Source organism: Euleptes europaea, chromosome 2, assembly GCF_029931775.1.
Source record: "Euleptes europaea isolate rEulEur1 chromosome 2, rEulEur1.hap1, whole genome shotgun sequence".
Classification (NCBI taxonomy): Eukaryota; Metazoa; Chordata; class Lepidosauria; order Squamata; family Sphaerodactylidae; genus Euleptes; species Euleptes europaea.
Genome location: NC_079313.1, coordinates 57,209,857 through 57,228,937, shown reverse-complemented (window position 1 = coordinate 57,228,937; position 19,081 = coordinate 57,209,857). Strand labels below are relative to the sequence as shown.

At 40.9% G+C, this 19,081-nt stretch overlaps 1 protein-coding gene across 3 annotated transcripts in view; it reads left to right on the top strand.

Moving 5' to 3' along the window:
- Positions 1-19,081, top strand: part of NEXN (nexilin F-actin binding protein) — a 45,282-nt gene that overhangs the window by 12,628 nt on the left and 13,573 nt on the right. Inside the window, exons 2-6 of one of the 3 annotated variants that reach the window (XM_056845608.1) lie at positions 7,151-7,235; positions 8,770-8,961; positions 9,155-9,236; positions 13,752-13,900; positions 18,393-18,437. In XM_056845608.1, coding sequence (XP_056701586.1) covers positions 7,209-7,235; positions 8,770-8,961; positions 9,155-9,236; positions 13,752-13,900; positions 18,393-18,437 — 495 coding nt within the window. In that variant the 5' untranslated portion in view covers positions 7,151-7,208. The remainder of the gene's footprint in view (positions 1-7,150; positions 7,236-8,769; positions 8,962-9,154; positions 9,237-13,751; positions 13,901-18,392; positions 18,438-19,081) is intronic. The other 2 variants (XM_056845610.1, XM_056845609.1) reach the window with 2 other exon arrangements.

Here is a 19,081-nt window from a genome sequence, read left to right as displayed (position 1 = left end):
TTGGGCTGGGCAGGAACTCCTGCTTGTAGATATATATAATCGGTATGCTTTCTTCCTATGAAGTGCTCAAGGAGGGTAACATAAGACACATGTTCTCTGTAATAAGTGAGTCTGAAGTATTTAGAGATAGCTGACTCTGGAGGACAGCTTCTGACTGAATAGTAGTAGTGACTAAGCAATGTTACTGCCCTGGCTTACAAAACGAGAGCTCCTCCATATTTGACTATGGCCAGACTTCAGCAGTAGCAGCTATCTGCTTGGTAAAAGGTAAAGGTGCAAGCACCGGGTCATTCCTGACCCATGGAGTGACGTCACATCCCGACATTTACTAGGCAGACTCTGTTTACAGGGTGGTTTGCCATTGCCTTCCCCCATCATCTTCCCTTTACCCCCAGCAAGCTGGGTACTCATTTTACCGACCATGGAAGGATGGAAGGCTGAGTCAACCTTGAGCCAGCTACCTGAAACCAACTGTCTAACTTTGGTAAAACCACTCTTAAAAGGAGACAATTCATGGAGTCACATTCAGGGTAACAACTGTGGAGGGGCCAGTGAAAGCCAGGCTTCCTTAGGGATGTTCTGCATTAATTAGAACAAATAATAATTGCTCTTTACCTTATGGAGTCCTAGGGGGAATTATGCTGGTACTATTCTGAGTATTTTATTGATTGATTTAAATTTATAGCCCACCATCATTCCCAGCTAGGCCAGGCTCAAAGCGGGTAACAACACTTCAAAAACAGTATAAAGCCGTAAAACTTTCAGTGTTTGTAGTGGCTTTATAAGAAATAAAACTGCTTCCAGTGTTCTAGCCAGTGAATGCAGAGATACTGGGGTGACATATTAAAATTATATTAACTAAAACTTTCACTTCAACATATTAGAAATTACCTGTATTAAGATTTTTATGTTTTATACTGACTTGCACAGTCATTATCTCCATATCATTAGTTACCCCCTCTGAAAATTTCAGGATGGTGGCTTGATCACTTCACCTTGTGAAAACATAAATGTTTATAACCTGTCAGGAAATCATTGCCTCTCTCACCTGAAAGGTGTATGAAGTAAGCGGAAGCATTTTGCACATGCTCAGGGTAACTTCATAATTAGGTTTCAGGACTGATCCCTGTTGGTACTATTATTTATGTTATTTGCAAAATGACTATGCCTCCTCCTTCAGAGAACCTGCTAAACTGGTATGACTTAGAAAAGTCACTGTTCCAATTCATATATTCAGCTAGAGGTAGGAGGTGGTGCACTAAAACTACATGATATATAAATGGTGCAAGCCCAGCTCTGTTACTTCATGTGTAGCCATCAGAGTGAGCTGGGCCTTCTACATATATGCAAAGACCTTGTTTGTTTGATTTTATCCCCTACCCGCCGAAGCAGGAGAAAATAACTGGAACTGGGCCTCTATGTGACTGGGGTGCACACATGAAGGGCACAGTAGGCATTGAAGGTTATCTGTATGGTGGAGGGGGTTCATACTACGCAAAAATTCAATTATTGTACACAAATACAACTCTACAGGTTTGATGGTGAAAACAGGGTCTTTTAACAATAAGAATTCGTGTGGTAAAAAGAGTGCAGCAAAGGTGCATTTGGGCTCCAACACTTTTTGCACTCTATATGAATGACCTGAGGCCGTGTTAAAAGTGAACATAATGACCCCATTGTTAGGAGGTCATCCAGTTAATGATGTATGATGATGGTGTCTTGTTATTATCATTAACTTGGCAAGTCTTAATAAATCAAATTTATTAATTAGTATGAAATGAAGTTACTTGGCATACATCAAAATAAATCTAAAATATTGGTGTTTGTAGATAATAGGAAGACGGGATCGTTGGCAGGCACAGGGAATGGAGTTGTTCTAATAAATATTTGGGTATCCATTTTGATGCTCTTATAACATGGAAAATCCATTTAAAATATATAATAAATAGCTTTCAACTTCTGTCTACATCCTTGAGAAAATTTTATTTTACAAAGGGTGGACAGTCTTTTTCAGCATGGCTCAAATTATATAACTAAATTATTACCTGCAATCTTATATAGGGCTCCATTATGGCAGCACATGGAGCCCCGTGGCACAGAGTGTTAAGCTGCAGTACTGCAGTCAAAAGCTCTGCTCACGACCTGAGTTCGATCCCGACGGAAGTTGGTTTCAGGTAGCCGGCTCAAGGTCGACTCAGCCTTCCATCCTTCCGAGGTCGGTCAAATGAGTACCCAGCTTGCTGGGGGTAAAGGGGAGATGACCGGGGAAGGCACTGGCAAACCACCCCGCAAAACAAAAGTCTGCCTAGAAAACGTCGGGATGTGACGTCTCCCCATGGGTCAGAAATGACCCAGTGCTTGCACAGGGGACCTTTACCTTTTATGGCAGCACATGATTGTTAAAAATGTTGCGAGACTGCAAACAAGGGTTTTTTTTCCAAATCATATTGAGAATTCCCAATTGTGTCTCCAATTCGACAATTATATTAGAAGTTGGGTGGTGTTCCCTACAATCAATTACATGGAAATATGCTATCAAGATGTGGTTACAATTTTATTGCTAGAACCTCCAAGTCAACTAGTATGCCTTATGAGACAAGACTCATTTTTATAATCAAGCCTTAATGCTTTTCCTGGTAATTTGAGTGAGTTGGGATTTTCAACAGACGATAATTTATTTAATCATTACTCTGATTGCTTACTGAACACAATAAGCAAAGCTATTTTATTGCAAAATTGATCTGGGCAGCTTACTGATTTGTATAGGAAGTGTTCTCCTCTGTATTATGGGTATATTCCCACTACTTGTTTTACAGTTGCCAACTATTTGATCACTGTGGAAAACCCTAAATGTTAATTCTGATGTTCACTGTTCTAGTAATTATATTATCTTGAAATTGTTGTTTTCTAATGGTATGTACTGGTTGGCAGCTGCTTCCAAATTTCTTGCATGTGTTTTTAAATACTTGTAATATTCAGTGATGCATTGATCTGTTTTTCTCCCCCCCCCCCCCGGCAAATCCTTACCAACCTATGGTTGAAGGGATAGTATTATTTTCTAAGTATTAAATCAAAGTCATACTACACAACATGGTTTGGTTTTCTCCCCATTTGGATTATGAATTGTGGATTACATATGCCTTGTCAGTTTCACATTTTTAGAATGAAGCATACTTTTTTGGAAATGTCCTTGATTTCCCCCTCTTTTTCTGCATGAAATATGTGGTTGTATATACTGTGTTTACTATATCAAGTTTGTTAAGTCATAAATCATCAATAAAAATATTAGTAGCAAAAAGAAAAAATTCTACTTAGTGAATCTTTTTGGCAGGCTGCTGAGTTAACAGCCGAAAACATCAAAGTACGGTTGACTATGACCTACTAATTGAGTCAAGGTGGGTGAACAGGTTAATTGTTCTCTGAAGGAGGTCATTTAACAAACACAAATTCCACAAAGATGAGACATTGTGGGCCACATAAAGAAGATAATTAAAATTAACTACAGTTTTCTCTTATCACTTTAGTCATTTATGCATGGGAGGTTTACCTAAGGTTGGTTGCTTGCTGGACCCACAATTTCCTGTTGGGAATCTATGCACCAGCAATCTCCAAGCTCGAACCAAGATGCATTTGAGTCCATTCCCCTTGAAATGAGAAAACTCATGCATAACTCCAAGGAACAACTGAGACAGACCAGGGGCGAACATGAGTGAAAGTACCCATGCATAAATAACCTTTGTCTGAACTGGGTGGCTCATGGAATGTAAGTCAACCATATATCTATGCTTAGTAGATGTAAACAGACACTATGCACACACAAGACATTCAAGTATGGAACCTCCATATAGCAGTTTGGGAGTTAGTTGGGGCTTGAGCAAGGCAATTTGGGGAGGGACTGTGGCTCAGTGGTAGAGCATTTGCTTTGTGCATGTAGAATGTCCCAAATTCAGACCTTGGCATCTCCAGGTAAAGGCGCTTTGATAGTAGGTATAGAGAAATACTTTTCTCTGGTTGAAGCCCTGGAGAGTTGCCACCAGTCATCTGGGCTGCATGGACCAGCAGGCTGGTTCATAAAGCAGCTTCATGTGTTCCTCATGTGTTCCTTATGTTCCACAAATATAGAGCATATTCTTTTAACAAATGGCACTCTTCCAAGCCAAAATTATTCCGTTATAGCCAGGGAAGTTGCATTGTCAGAATGGTGGAAATTTATTCCACTCTGGCCTAGCCCTTAGAAGCTATTGCAGATAAGCAGCGTCCAATATTTCTCTATCTCCCCCATTTAATAGTTTGCACAGACTTACCCCTGTATTTTGTATCAACAGGGTGAAAGGGGGGAAAACACACTCACAGCTTCCAATATTGAACTGTTGTGCTGAAGAATTACGTACTTCCAGGTGAATCTGAATGTCTAGTGGACTGAGATTCACAGGATTTTGGCCTTACTGAATATAACTCCCTTTGTAAAGTTTGAATATGCTGGCAGGAGTCAAGAAGCTCAGCCTTGATGTCTACTATACCATTTTTGTAAGGAATGTGGGTGATTCAATCCTGTAGGATTGAATGGGTTTAGCATAAAGCGTATTGATTCTTGGACACAACCGACCATGCTTTGTTCCTGCTTATCATGGTGAAAGAACAATAGCACTACCTGGAGGTACAGGCAGGAATGCTTTTATAGATGGCAAAAAAAAAACCTTGGCACCTCATTATATAACATGTTTGAATTCTTATTATAAGTAGCTCTTAATAGTTGGCCTTGATTTGCAAATTTGGCTCCCTCAGTTCTAGATCGTTTATGAACAAATAACACAATTCTCAGTACTGGTCCTTGTGGGACCCCACTGCTTCTGTCCTTCCATTGTGAGAACTATCCATTTGTTCCTACTCTTTGCTTCCTGTCATTTAACCAATTTTAAATCTATAAGAGGACCGGTCCTGTTATCCTATGTCTGCTAAGCTTACTCAGGAATCTTTGGTGAGGTACCTTGTCAAAAGCCCTTTGAAAGTCCAAGTACATAATATCTACAAACCCCAAATTTAAATATATGTATACACTTGCCAAAATAAAAATAGTAAAATTAAAAACAAAAATGAGTGTGAGAATTCAAAAACTTTAAGAGCTACTCAACTATTTGTATGATACTTCTCGCTTATAAAGCACTTAATTTTCTTGATTGTGCTTGTCTTCCCAAGAAGGCTGGAAAGTTACCTGCAGATGGGTAAATGAGATAAAATCTATAGGGTTTTCCATACAGGGACAGGTTTGTGTGGTTTCCCTGTTGCTGCTCTGGCTTCCAATACAAGGGCTTCCACATGGCACATTTACTTGCCCCATCCTCAAGCAGGACTGTTCTCCTTCCATCTCCCCAGGGCTTTTCTTGTTTTAAGATCAGCAATTGAATATTATTATATCGGTATAGCAATCTGTGTATCAGGTTCTCATAATTCCTACCTTTCATTAAAAAAAAATCTGTAGCCCCTTTCATTGCAGATATATGCTGGAGATTTAAAGAGAAGCCAGGGAAAACTTGGAAGTAGATGAATGCACCATGCTTCCCAACATTGAACTCAGTGCATGTATTGTAACCAACATGGAGAAGGTCTGACTAGCCCAGAGCCACACAATCCATTTGAGCCAAAGTCTTCAAGCCAACCAGTCCACACTGCTCTTTAAACTCAGTTTGAGGTGTATGAGAGGGCTATCTTCTCCCCTGGTTGGACTGATTTCACTGCATAGGTTCAATGTTCCAGTATGAACAATATATGGATTGCTGAATATGTGTCAGGGAATTGCAGCCAATCCTCGCTCTCTAGTAAATGTACTGCATGAGAAACTCGTATAACAGCCCATTCCTGAAAGGGGGCCACGCGCGCAAAAGTCTTCTGGAGGTGGCGTGACCCCGCCGCCAGCGTAAGTGCATGTAATTGCGCAATTACACACACTTATGCTGGCAGCGAGGCCAGTCCTGCCGGCGGCTGAACGCCACAGGACTGCACCTTGCCCCTTCGCTGGTGCAGGCCATGGCGTAGAGAGGCCATGCTGGCGCGGGGGGGGGGGCTTTCTGGGGGCGGACTGGGGGGAGAAGCTACTGGTCAGGCGGCTCCCTATCCCAGTTCAGCTGGTTATGCCGGAGCCGGGAACAGTGGCATTTGAGCAGGCGCAGCTTCGCTGTTTCAATGGGGCTTTTAGCCCCGGTAAAACAAAAAAAAACTGCAAAACGGCTTTTTGTTTTTGTTTTATGGCGTGCGCGAATCAGTTTGGAAAGAGGCGCCGCTGTGCCTCTTCCCCGCCCACTCCACACACCATTGTTTCAGGAATGGGCTGTAAATGACTTGCATTCACACTTCACATTTTCCAGCATACATTAAAAGCATTATGTGGGCAGCAGAGATGCACATATGAAGTAGACTACCCTCGCATAGACTACGTGCGCCAAAAACTTGTAGTAATTTTAGTATTTCTGGTAATTTTAGTATTTCTGGTAATATAGCTCTAATTTGTCATTTGAAGTGGCATCTGCTTACAATTTTTCCATTCCATATATGCAATACCCACATTTGTGAAATTTCCACATAGGTGAAATTCCCACACTGTGGTTCAGAGCTAGTGACTGCGTTGTAGAGATCTTACTCTGTAGTCTCTTAGCAGCATGTATTGAGGCTATCCAATGTGAGAGGAAAGTCAAATATTATAATTGTGATAAGTTTCCTTACAAGAAGCATTTACAGGACTGAGACTTGAAAGTAGCTAAGCATATTTGGTGCTAGGTACAATTCAGCTGAACAAAGCAAATTTATTTTTTACTTGTGTTACCTTATTATTCCTACAGATTCATAAAACAGTAGTTTTCTACAGATTAAGACATTCCACTCATTTTTGACTTACATTATTATCTTTAATTCAGTTGTTAGTGCTCTGATGTTGGTTTAGATATTCTGTGTTTTCTTTGGATTAAATGGTACTTTTTTGGATTAAATGGCAATTAAATGGTGGAAGTTCATAATGAAGTACACAGTAAGCCATGATTCTGCCCCACCTGTGACACAACTAAGTGTGTATTCTATTCCCTTTGATTACTAGAGTAAAGGGTTGGCTAAAATATATCCCTCATGTGACAGTAACAATTTCTTTTTTTTTTTTTACAAGGTAAAGCCTGAAAACATACATTTTACACACATCTGGTGCTGGATCCCAGAAAGTAGCCATGAATGACATTGCACAGAAGGGAGAGGTATGTATGAAGTTTTCTTGCTTTACTAAATTAACATGAAAGAAACAATATCATAAGCCTTGGAGCCATGATACCCAAATGCTAAGTGGGCCTCAACTGAGAAGTAGGACATTTGGCAGGAAGACATAAAGCTTTGGGATATAATTATAAGGTTTGTTATCACCATCAAGAAATTCATGTGAGCTCAGATGTACAAAGCAAAGCAGTCACAGATTAGCTCCTGCTACTAAATGAATGGGGAAGCCATTTTGGGTGAGGAAACTCCATGAGTTCAGCAGACTTCCTGGACTTCACTGTGGGTTGGATTCAGATTAAAGTTTCCACTAACACAAGGCAGACAGAAACTCCCTGCTTTCCCCCGCCCTCTGCATCTCATTAATCTCCCCAATATGTTGTTCCTGGGGGTCATAAAACCATCAGGAATAGCATGAGTGGCAAATTGCCAGTCTGTACCAGGAGGGGTGAATTGGCAGAAATTATACTTCCCCTTCCATTAGTGGAAAATATAGTGTGGATCCAACCCTATATTATCTTTGCATCTTCCTCAGGTCCACCTATGAGGTCTTTTAATCAGATGTACATTGCAATTTCTGTGCTCCAACCCTATATTATCTTTGCATCTTCCTCAGGTCCACCTATGAGGACTTTTCATCAAATGTACATTGCAATTTCTGTGCTCAGGCACATATTGGTGCCTGATTCAGATCAGGATGTGGACTGCGGGGAGGCTAAGCTGTCCCTCCCATGCCATTTTTCCAACCTGAAGTGGTCTCAGGAAGCTGCTATTTGCCCTGTTAGGGTTTCTGGGGCCGTTTCAGGGTAGAAAAATGGCATGGGTAGGAAAAAGCCCACTCTCCCCATATGCCATATGCTTGCATCATATCACTTAACTATGTGTACATCTGACTTCTAGACCAAGAAGCAGTTTTACATGTGTTTACACGCTGATACGTGTATAGTACTAAAACAATGGTTGAAGAATATCCATTTTAAAAAAGTAAATGCCACTGTCATATTCTCAAATTAGTCATAGTTTCAGTACAATTAAAATGAGTAGAATATATAAGTAGCAGGAATCTGTAGTGTCCAGACAGAGTCTTTGGCTCTACTAGCATTGGAGCCTTTGTAGAAATTTAAATAGAACCTGTTTTTCAGGTTGTATATCCAAGACTAGATTCAGTAGAAACAAGACTAAAATTGCCAGATTCTGTTCTTGTGAGGGTTCCTGTGCTCTGCAAAGGGAAACATCTGTCAAGGGAACACTTCATTTAGCAAAATACCACTTCTGTCCAACCTCCCCAGGTACAGGAGTATACTCAGAATCTTGTCCTGGCAAACTAGTCCAAGATGCTTTCTCTTCATTATGAAAAAGATTGTAAATCTACATAGCACAATGCACCTTAGAATAATAAATAACTTGATTACTTCTACTGTCTGATTCAATAACTCTCCTGTCTGTCTTACTGTCTAATTTCACTTCATCTGCTTCTATCATCTTTTCTTATTCTTTATCTTGTCTACTATCTTCACAAAGATTATCCTTTCTTCGTCTAAACCTGTCCCAAAGTCCTATGTGCCCAAACTTCGGAAGGGAGATGTAAAGGATAAATTTGAAGCCATGCAAAAAGCAAGGGAAGAAAGAAATCAAAGACGATCTAGAGATGAAAAGCAAAGAAGAAAAGAACAATATGTTAGAGAGAGAGAATGGAACAGGCGAAAGCAGGAGGTCATTTTCTTTGCAAATACTTTTTTCCTATCTTTTTTAATCTTTTAAAATAACTTACAGACTTTGCAGTACAAATGCATATACTTTGACATTATGATATGAAATGTTTTCTAACCTTGTATAAAATCTCCTTAGAACTTTGTTTTCAAATTATTAAAGTCAGTCACAATAATATCTCTGCTCTATTGTTTAGATGAAAGAACTACTTGCTTCTGATGATGAAGAAGAAACACAGTCTTCTAAAGTGGACAAAGCTTATGTTCCAAAACTGACAGGTAAGAACAAAGAAAAAAAGTCCATGTTTTCAGAGATTTGGCCTCAGTCATCCATGCTTTGGGAGCTTTTTACTACAATGCAGTCTACCTGAGATCATCTTTGAAGACTATTAGGAAGCTGTAGCTAGTGCAGAATGCTGTGGCATTCCTCTCCAGGAAAGGAGACGAGCAGAATATTTACTATCCTATTCTGGCCTAATTGCATGGGCTGTCTGCCTCATGGTTTCCAGGTGCAGTTCAAAATGCGATAAAAGCCCTTCATAGTTTAAAACCACAGTCCATTCAGGGGTGCTTTGTTCCGTATGTTCCTCCTTAGATCTGCAGGGAAGGTATTATTACCATCTGCCTCTTAAAGAAGTAAAACCTTCCAGGGCATGGAGTCATGCCTTCTCTATGGTAGTGCCTGTGTTAGGGAATATGCTTCTGCTAGAGGCATGACTTGACATTTCATTTCTGGAATTTTGACAACTAGTTAAAACTTGGTTGTTGAGTAAGACTGTTTGTGGAAGCAGAACCCTCAAGTGGTGAAACTTTGCAAAAGATTTATGATAAATGAAACACCAAATAGCAAAATATTTCCTCCTCCCTTTGTAGTAAATTGTGCATATCAGCACAGGCAGTGGGCAAAGGAATCCGGATGGAGAAAGGAAATATATATTCCCCCAGATTAAAAAAAGGTCACATTTCCCTTATTTTTCTGTAACTATCCATCTTCATTTGGAGCACCTTCCAAAGTGGGATTACTGCTGAGCTGTCAAAAATTACTTGGCATATCTTTTGGAAAACAGTATCATACAATTGACCTCCAGTCAGCACTCATTTTACTTAGCCCCCAAGATTTTAGGTGTGTTCCCTTGATGTTTAACTCTTCAGTTTTAAATCTCTCATCTTCAACAATCCTCAGACTCAAGACTGGCAGGCTATGAGGCTTGTAGAGGATACTCAACTCGGCCAGGGACATATGGAAATCTCCAATAAATTCCCAGTTATTCCTCTGAGCCCTCATATTAGGTATTCTAATATTTGTGCTCTAGGAAATAAAACCAGTGCTATAGAAGTGTTGGACCAATGACATTTGTGAAGTTCAAGGGAAGCCATAACAATTATGTTGTAGAACACTGCAGGATGGGCTAGAAAATCCTCTAATCAGAAACTGGCCCAGAATCCAAGACTTCGTAATATTTATCCTTCTCCAAGAATAACTTTGAATCTACTCAATTTTCTGACTTCCTCTCTTTCTCTAATTCCAGCACTTAAACAAAGAGGAAGGCCCAGGACAGGCCTTGTCGGTCTTATCTCCAGTGATTTGAAGATACAGAATACTTTACTTATCTCGCTTCCTTGAATAACTATCCCAGTACTTATTCAGTCAAACTCTTTATAATTAATTTTGATCAATGTTTATTTGCCTCCCCAGCCTTCTAACAACGAAACTTTAATCCTGGACTCATTTAGAACATTTCTGTGTACAATTACAGTTGCTATACCCAGTGATCCCTTTTTTCTGGCTGGTGATCTGAATACATTATTTTTTCCTTTAGACAAGGATCTGGTTAATTCTAAGTGGTGGCCTCTGGACTCCTACTACTTGCCTCTGCTGTTGGGAAACCGATTTACAAAGGATCAGATAATAATTTTTACAGACTTCTGTTTGATCAGATTTGCTGCCAACTTTGGCCTTACAAAAATCAATGGTAACCACTAGTTCAATTCTAGAAGTTTTCCTGATCTCTCCCCTAGATGGTCAGATCTTTTTGGCTATATTGGTGCTTGCTTCTTCCTTCTTTATTTTTTAAAGTGGCCTTTGTTGATCTGTCTCAATATTCCTTCCCCCACTTCTCTGATTATACCATCCTGCTTCCCTCCTCTCTCTTTGATATCAGCTTCCACACTCAAGCCTAAGAGGTAGAATCAAAATGTGGCCTCTAGGGTTTTGCTCTGCCTGAATGCCCGTTCCATCGGGTCCTTGAAAAGTGAGATAATTTCATCCCATGACCCTAGTGATTGCTTGAACTAATTTTTCCATTTGATGCATTTCTTGCAACCAAATTATTCTGTGCCACCAGTCCAATCCAGAACAGCTCAATCTTACTTGAGAAACTGATGGTTTGATCCAGAGTGCAGACGCTTGAAAAAAATTTGAGATTTAAGTCCCATTGTATTTTCAAGTTCTCTAAATCCAGTTCTTCCCTTGCTCTTTATTTAAAGGCTAAAGCTCTGTTCAGGGACCGACTTAAATTTTGCTAACAATCTTATAGAAAGCAATTTGGTCCCTGCTTTGGAGAGCTTTTGCAAATAAAGATAACAAATTGTTTAGGCAAATAGTTACCAATGTCCTTTAAAATGCCCAGGCATCAACCAGCTTGCAAATTCTCCCTGTGGTTTGGGAGGACCATTTTAACAATTCAGTGACTTTGTGGTTAGTCTGCCTTCTCTCAGTCTGGATCTTTATGATAACTTGTGCTGTTGGAAGCTGGTATCTGTGAATGGGATCATTTCACTTTTAAACAATTTAAATTTTAAAGGCTGGGCAAAGCCCCAGGGAGAGAGCCAGCATGGTGTAGTGGTTAAGGTGTCAGACTAGGATCTGGGAAACTCAGGTTTGAATCCTTTCTCTGCCATGGAAACTTGCTGGGTGACCTTGGGCCAGTCACACACTCTCAGACTCGACCCTGGCAAGTATTTGGATGGGAGACCTCCAAGAAATACCAGGGTCATGGCGCAGAGGCAGGCAATGGCAAACCACCTTTGAATGTCTCTTGCCCTGAAGTCCCTACAAGATCGCCATAAGTCAGCTGTCACTTTATGGCAAAAAAAAGCTCTGGGGCCATTTTATATCTTCCCAGAGGTTTAAAACTGATCCTGCCTGGTGGGCTCCAGTATGTGAAATTATTTACAGATATTGATGCATCTGGGAACATACCTCATCAGTGGAGGCAGGCTACTGTCATCTATATTTATAAAGAAGGGGATGATAAGAATCCTGCTAACTATTGCCCAGTTAGCTTTTTCTCTGTTTTGAGTAAATTATATGCTGCCCATTAACTGGAAACTTGGATGATGGACTCTGCCATCTTAGGCCCTTAACAGATAGGCTTCGGGAAGGGGAATTTGACCCTGCACCTTGCCCCCACGTTCATCCCCATCTGGTTGAAAAGTATGCCACTGAAAAGAAAATCAGCTATATGCTGCATTGATTGATCTGCAAGGCACATTTGATTCTGTCTTGCACAGGTGACTATGGGAGAAACTTGAGGCCGGCTCAATACCACTTACAGCCCATTCCTGAGCCTTCGGCAGCCGGGGATGGCATTGCCGAGGCGCCACTGTGGCACCTCCAAAGCCGTTCCCCGCCGCTTAAAGGATTTTTTAAAAATTATTTTTGAAAAATGGGGCATTTTGCCCATTGAGAATAGCGAGGCTGCACCAGCAAAAAACTAGCACAGCAACGCTCTTGTCGTGGATGGCATACTGGGGCAAAAGGGGTCAGGAAGCTGCCTACTGGCAGCTCTGCCCCTGGCACACCCTGGGGATGCTCCCTGGGATGCCAGTGCGGGGCTTTGCGCTGGTGGGATGCTGGTGGGAGGCCAAGCCTGTGTCCCTGGGCTGCACTGCCATGGCAGCGCAGGGAGGCCTGCATGAGCGGCCCAACACCGGCGTTCTTGCGTCTCGCAGCAGCGCAAGTGGCCTGGGCCACTTTCGGGCCAAGAGCTCAGGAATGGGCTGTTAGGCTGTTAAACATAATTAAACAATTCTATTCTCCATCCAAGGTGAGGGTCCGATATAACTATCAGGGCTATTTAAATAACCCAACTGTTAGCTACCAGAGAAGTATGGCAGGGATGTGTGCTGGCCCCATTTTTTAATTTTTACCTTTACAATCTGTGAAATTTACTGCAGATGTCTTTCAGGCCCCTAAACTGGCGGGCCATCCAGTGCCTACTCTCCATTAGGCTGATGAAGCTGTTCTACTTTCTCAGCAGTGAGTCTGCAGCGAGTCTTATAAGTGTTTTCACTCTACTGTGCTGCCAGATTTCTCCATGTACACTGGATTTTCACGTAAACTGGATTTTCAGGTTATGTGCTTTTGAGAGTCAGAGCTCCCTTCTACTGCAAAAATCTTGTTGGTCTCTAAATTGCTACTGGACTCAAATGTAGCTCATCTACTGCAGACCAATATAGCTACCCTCTGATACTATTGCCACATAAACTATCATCAATCCAAGTAATGATATATATTTTTTAAAACTCTTCTTATATTGTTGTTAGGATTAATGTCACAATAAAAAGACTAAAAGTAATTTCTGAAACTTTAAGATTCAGAATTGCAATAAAAAAAAGTCCCAAAAGATTTTAGAAATTACTTTAAATTTTTTTGTTGTGACATTTTTATTCACCGTTGTTATTCACTGCTGAACTGCTACTTTTGACACTAGAGAAACAGTATAGGAATGTCAGATAAATAAGCAGAGGGACAAAATTAAATTCATTGTTTTTCTCTTTTACTGTTCATAGGTACTGTCAAAGGAAAGTTTGCTGAAATGGCAAAGCAAAGGCAAGAAGAAGAAAGAAAAAGAATGGAAGAAGAAAGACACCGAAGAATTGAACAAGACATGATAGAGAAGAGGAAAATTCAGAGAGAACTGGCAAAGAGGGCACAAGAGGTATGCTTGTAAGAATCAACAAACTATCTTTGTAATACAAAAGCAAGTAATGCAAATTAAAAAAAATATGTGATAAAGTTCACCATGTGGGTTGTATCTTGTGGGTCTGTTCCACTAATGGAAGCATGTTTTTCCTCTGACAGAAGGAGCCTTCCACTGGAGGAAAGCACTTCTGCCAGCAGACAGATCTGCAGAATCCATTCCAATCCACTGTAAAATCAAAGCTTTCTATTGTATATAAAGTTTAAAACAACTCTTGTAACCATCACAGTGTTGCTCTGAGAATAACTAAAGGCATTACATTTTTTTTGTATTGCCCATTTACACTTCACCTCTGAAACACTTTTTCTCTTTGCCTACCTATTGATACTTACCTATCAATACAGCTTGGGTATTCCTCAATCAAACAATTATATCAATTTTATGATTTTTAATGGCTGGATTTAATTTTTACATTTTCAAATTACAAGTACTCTGTCTGAAAACTAGAAATCTCCAGCCTCTGGGCAAACAGTAGCCAGTCTTGTATTTGGGACAGGAGGTAAAGCTAGGCAGGTTCCAGTCTGTTTTGACTTCTTCAGGGACATTACAGAATAGAGATCACTTATATGCATGCAGTATGCCATAGCCACACTCTTTTCCTGATGATTAGCATCTGCGTGGAGTGTTAATTGATATTGCATCATACAACAGAGTTTGGGTTCATGTGACTGTTTTGAGGTCTGTTTCCTGAGGCACCTCTGCTTACACTTTTATTACCAGAAAGCTAGGATTTATGCATGTCTGTGTGCAAAACACTGATGGTAAAATTCTGCTCCCCAAAGTTCATGTAGGCCTTTCAAACATGTAAGTTAAAGGATACATATAAGAAGCAAACATTTCTAGAAATATGTCTGTTTAACATTCCCTTTCCCCTCCCCCCAATGTGGACAAGTAGAAAGTGAAAAAGGGAAAGTATGGCCTGAGATAAACCAGGGCTCGTTCCACACAGAAGATTTCTCCATTTCAACAACTCTTGTTGGACATCCACCCCCCCCACACACACAGTCATCCCCAGTTCTGCACAAACCAGCCCATTTTTTTCCGACTAAAAATGCCCCCTTTTAAAAATACCTGGCATGGCACTGTTGGGGCGATCCTTTTACATGTTGAGAAGGGAAGGAACGCTTTGTGTTTGAATAAAGAAAACATCACCTTCTGCATTTTAACAGTGAACTGCTTTTGTGTCATTGCTGACAACAAAATGGAGATTTTTAATTTTTTTTACTATTTTAAACAGTCAGGGCAAGGATATAGGGCCGTTACTGCATAATATCAAGCGGCAAGTGTTTTGCTTTGCTTTGTCAATCAGCATTTGAAAAGTCTCTGAAATGTTCTCTTCCCTTACCTCAAGTGGGCCAATTAGTCTTTTCAATGAAGATGACTTAAGTGGGACACCCAGGACCTTCCATCAATTAGTATAGCCAAAAAGATTCAATTATTGGGTTATTCTGGAGCAGCACTATGCAAAAGCACAATGGAGCAGCACTATGCAAAAGCACAGTGTGTGTGTGTGTGTGTGTGTGTGTGTAGTATCATGCTTTTCCTGAACAGCAAGGTGCGTGGAACAAAACATTTTTTAAAAGGTGGCTGCATAACAACAGCGTGAAAGGGAATTGACAGTAAATGAGGACGAAAAATTGGATTTCCTTGTGCTGTGTGGAATCTCTGTTGCAAATGTGAATTGAGCCCTGTTCTAAGGGTGGGGCGGGGGAGAGGATTATACATATAAGTATAAATAGAATTGAGCAACGGTCACCCCAGCAACATGACCATCACAGGGGGAAAAAATATCTCATGTGGAATCAACCCAAATTTGGAGCATTGGGGCAGGATCTTAATGATTTTTTAAATTTAAAAATCTTTTTTTAATTTTTTTTAAAAATTTAAACAAATGATATGCATTTGGTTCAAAGGCAGTTCTGAGGCTGCTATTTTGTAGATTAAAAAATTGCTTTATTTGCATGGGATGAAAGGTGATTTCATTCATTTGAGTAGATTAGTCATTAGCATGCCTCTCACCTAACATTAATTTTAAGGCCTCACTGATGATTACTGTGTATGCCTTAAAACATTGAGCTGTGGCTAATAAACAGATATTAAGTCACATTAGAAATCCCGCTGTTACTTACAGCCATCATTACCAGACATCAAGAAAGGTTTCCATAATTGTCTTTTCATAATTGGTTGTGCTCTAGGTAGCTACTTTGGCTTCTGTGCACATTGGAAGTTTCTTACAATAAACTAATAGTCAAAGAATGGCTACAAAAACATTTAAAGCATCCCTGTCAACTGCTTCTCAGTTTCACTTTTAAGAGGTGATTTAAATGTTCAGTCGTTAGAAAGCTGTTTTTCAATACTTCATGCCTATTTACAAGCATCATCAGCAGTATGTACCTGGTCCTGAAGTGCAGATATTGTATGCTACTTGGCTTAAGATTTAGATGTGGTGTGAGCTGCATGGATGTCTGTTGTGAAGCTTGTGCCGGTGGGGGGGGGGACTGTAACATTTATATTGGTCCTAACTTTTAATTGGAAAGGTGGTTGTCCAATTCTGGGGGCTCTGAGGGAGAGCCAGAGCCTGTAGCACCTTTCAGGATCCCCTTCTCTAGGCTGGCTTTCAGGAGTGCCTCAGAAAAGCAAAAGGGGGGAGGTGGATTCCTTCACCCAACACCCTGGCCCCTACTGCCACCAGGACTTTCCCACACTCTTCTGGGACATGGCCTGGCTCTTCCTCCTTGGCCTCCCTTCAGTCTGCATTTTAAAGGCCCTCCTGGGGGAGAAGCACTCTCAGGCTCCTCCACTCCTTCCCTTAAGGTGGAGCTTTCCTGATTGGCAAGAACCCAAGCCAATGAAATACCGGCTGGTGATTCTTGCCTTTGACTTCTTCCCCCACCCCGCAACTTCAAAAGCTGCAGACCTGGGAGGGCCTGGGAAGGACAGCGCCTTCCCTTTCATGCTCTGCCCCTCCTCCCAGCATACTCAAAGCCTTGGGCCTGGCAGCCGGCTGGTCTTCCACCAGGCCAGGCTTGCCCCCAGCTGACTCCCGTTGGAGTCCACACTCCTCCCCCCAGGTGTGTCTTCTGCTGCCTGGACATTGGGCAGCTGGGATTTGGGCTGACTGCTGTAGGCTGTAGTACCTCTTCCTGCCATGTCTTCTGCCTGCCCACCTCTTCCATTGGCTCCTTCTCGTCTCCTCGTCCTGCTGCCACTGATTGCTGCAGTTGGTGGCCAGGGGAAGACTACTGGGTCACCCTCCTGCCATGATAAGTGGGGGGTGGGGGGGCAGAGCCACCCCAGCATAGTAGTCTTTGTAAATTTCCTTCTCTTGGCACTTAGCTGTTTGCAAGTAACCAATGCTTATTGCTGTAATCTGTAATTAAGACATGTTTGACTGCCAGAAAATCATTGCTTTTTAAGTGTCATTGTCACAATGTAAAGTGAAGTGTGGATAACCAATAATTAAGCATTTAACTTTAAAGAGAGTGGTCACTGGATTTTGTCAATTAAATGACAGTGTATTGTGCTGATAAAGAGGCACACAGGATGGCGTTTGCACACTAGGTTTTGTACTTGGGTGGAACATCTGAGCACATCATCATTTTGTCAAGAGTGAAGAGTGTGCTTGCAGAAACCAAGAATAGTGCTATAATTACTGGAAAGCAGGAGATAGATACTTTCTGATCATTGCTTATGGATGTTTGAAGAGGGATATGCATCACATTTTACATGTGCAGGTGCTTCAGAGTTGACAGTGCATATATTGTGTACTGTGGTGTCCATATTTAAGAACATAATAAAATGTGTGAAGCAGGTGTCTGGGTTTTGTATCCTGGTTAGACATTACTGTCCCGGGAGAGATTTCATCTCAGTAAGAGTTTCAGGTGCATTCCCATGTGGAGAAAGTGGGGCTGTACTGCATTTGCACATAGGCTATCCCTGACCATGGATCAGTCACAGATTCTAAAGGGTTACAGAAGAAACAGAGGACAGCCTAATCCACTTATTACATTTTTCCATAACAGGCCTGTGCCACTTATCATCCCCAAACCATTCCACCTGCCATCTAAGGCAGCTTACCCAAGGCATGGTAACCCTCCTGTTTTCAATGCCTGTCTATAGCTGCAATAAGGGGGGGGTGTCAAACACCTTTCATGCCATAATAGATGACTGGTGGGTTGGGTTTGACTTGGTGGGTCACAGGTTGTGCTGATCTGCTTCACATGGTACCAGGGGATACTCTATCGGTCTGAGCCACTTACTGGGTTAAGCTTTTTTCTGGAGAGTAACATCTGACCAGGACAGAAGTGTATCAATTAACCATGGACACTGCAATATTTGCACATGTCAGTGCCAAATTTTGATTTATAAACACTCACCAATATTTTCATTTTATGTTTGAAAGGAGCAGGCAGAGAGCCAAAGTAACATTATTAAAATTCTTATTTAATAGATTGATGAACAATTTAACAATTCGGGAACTGAATCAACATCAGAGGTAATCAGACTTCTTTACAATGCAACATCCACCCATTTCACTGTTATTATTGTAGTAATGCCTGGAGTAAAAAGTGCTGAGTGTTAGATTTTGGGGAAATACGTGAGATCACTTTTGTAGATAAACACTGTTATCACATTTAACGCATTTTGGTACCATCCTGTCGCCAAGATAAATATATCTTCAGAATTACTATTATTTGGCTATCACTTTACATGTGACTTTTGTGTGATGCTTTGCTACTTAGTCGAATGCATGTTGCACGTTTTACCTTGCTTTCCATTTTCCCATCTAATCCCTTAAAGTATAATGGATGTGGCCTCAGATCAGTCATATGCTCTTCTAGGGAAATATGAAGGGCACTCTGAAATAACATCTGCTAGTTAATATGGAGATGATGACATATTCCTTACAATTTTGCTATCAGAGTGGAACAGTGACTGACTGAGTTGCTACCAGTGAGTGAACTGATAGAACATCATGGGATGCATCATTCCAGGGTAAATGTGATGGTGTGATAGTACATAGAGCAGTTCTATTTATCATATGTGCCAATCTGATACCATTACAGTCACAATTGTACATTTGCATTTGGGTTATCTTCTGTCATTAGGCATACACCCATTTACAGTAATAGAATTAAG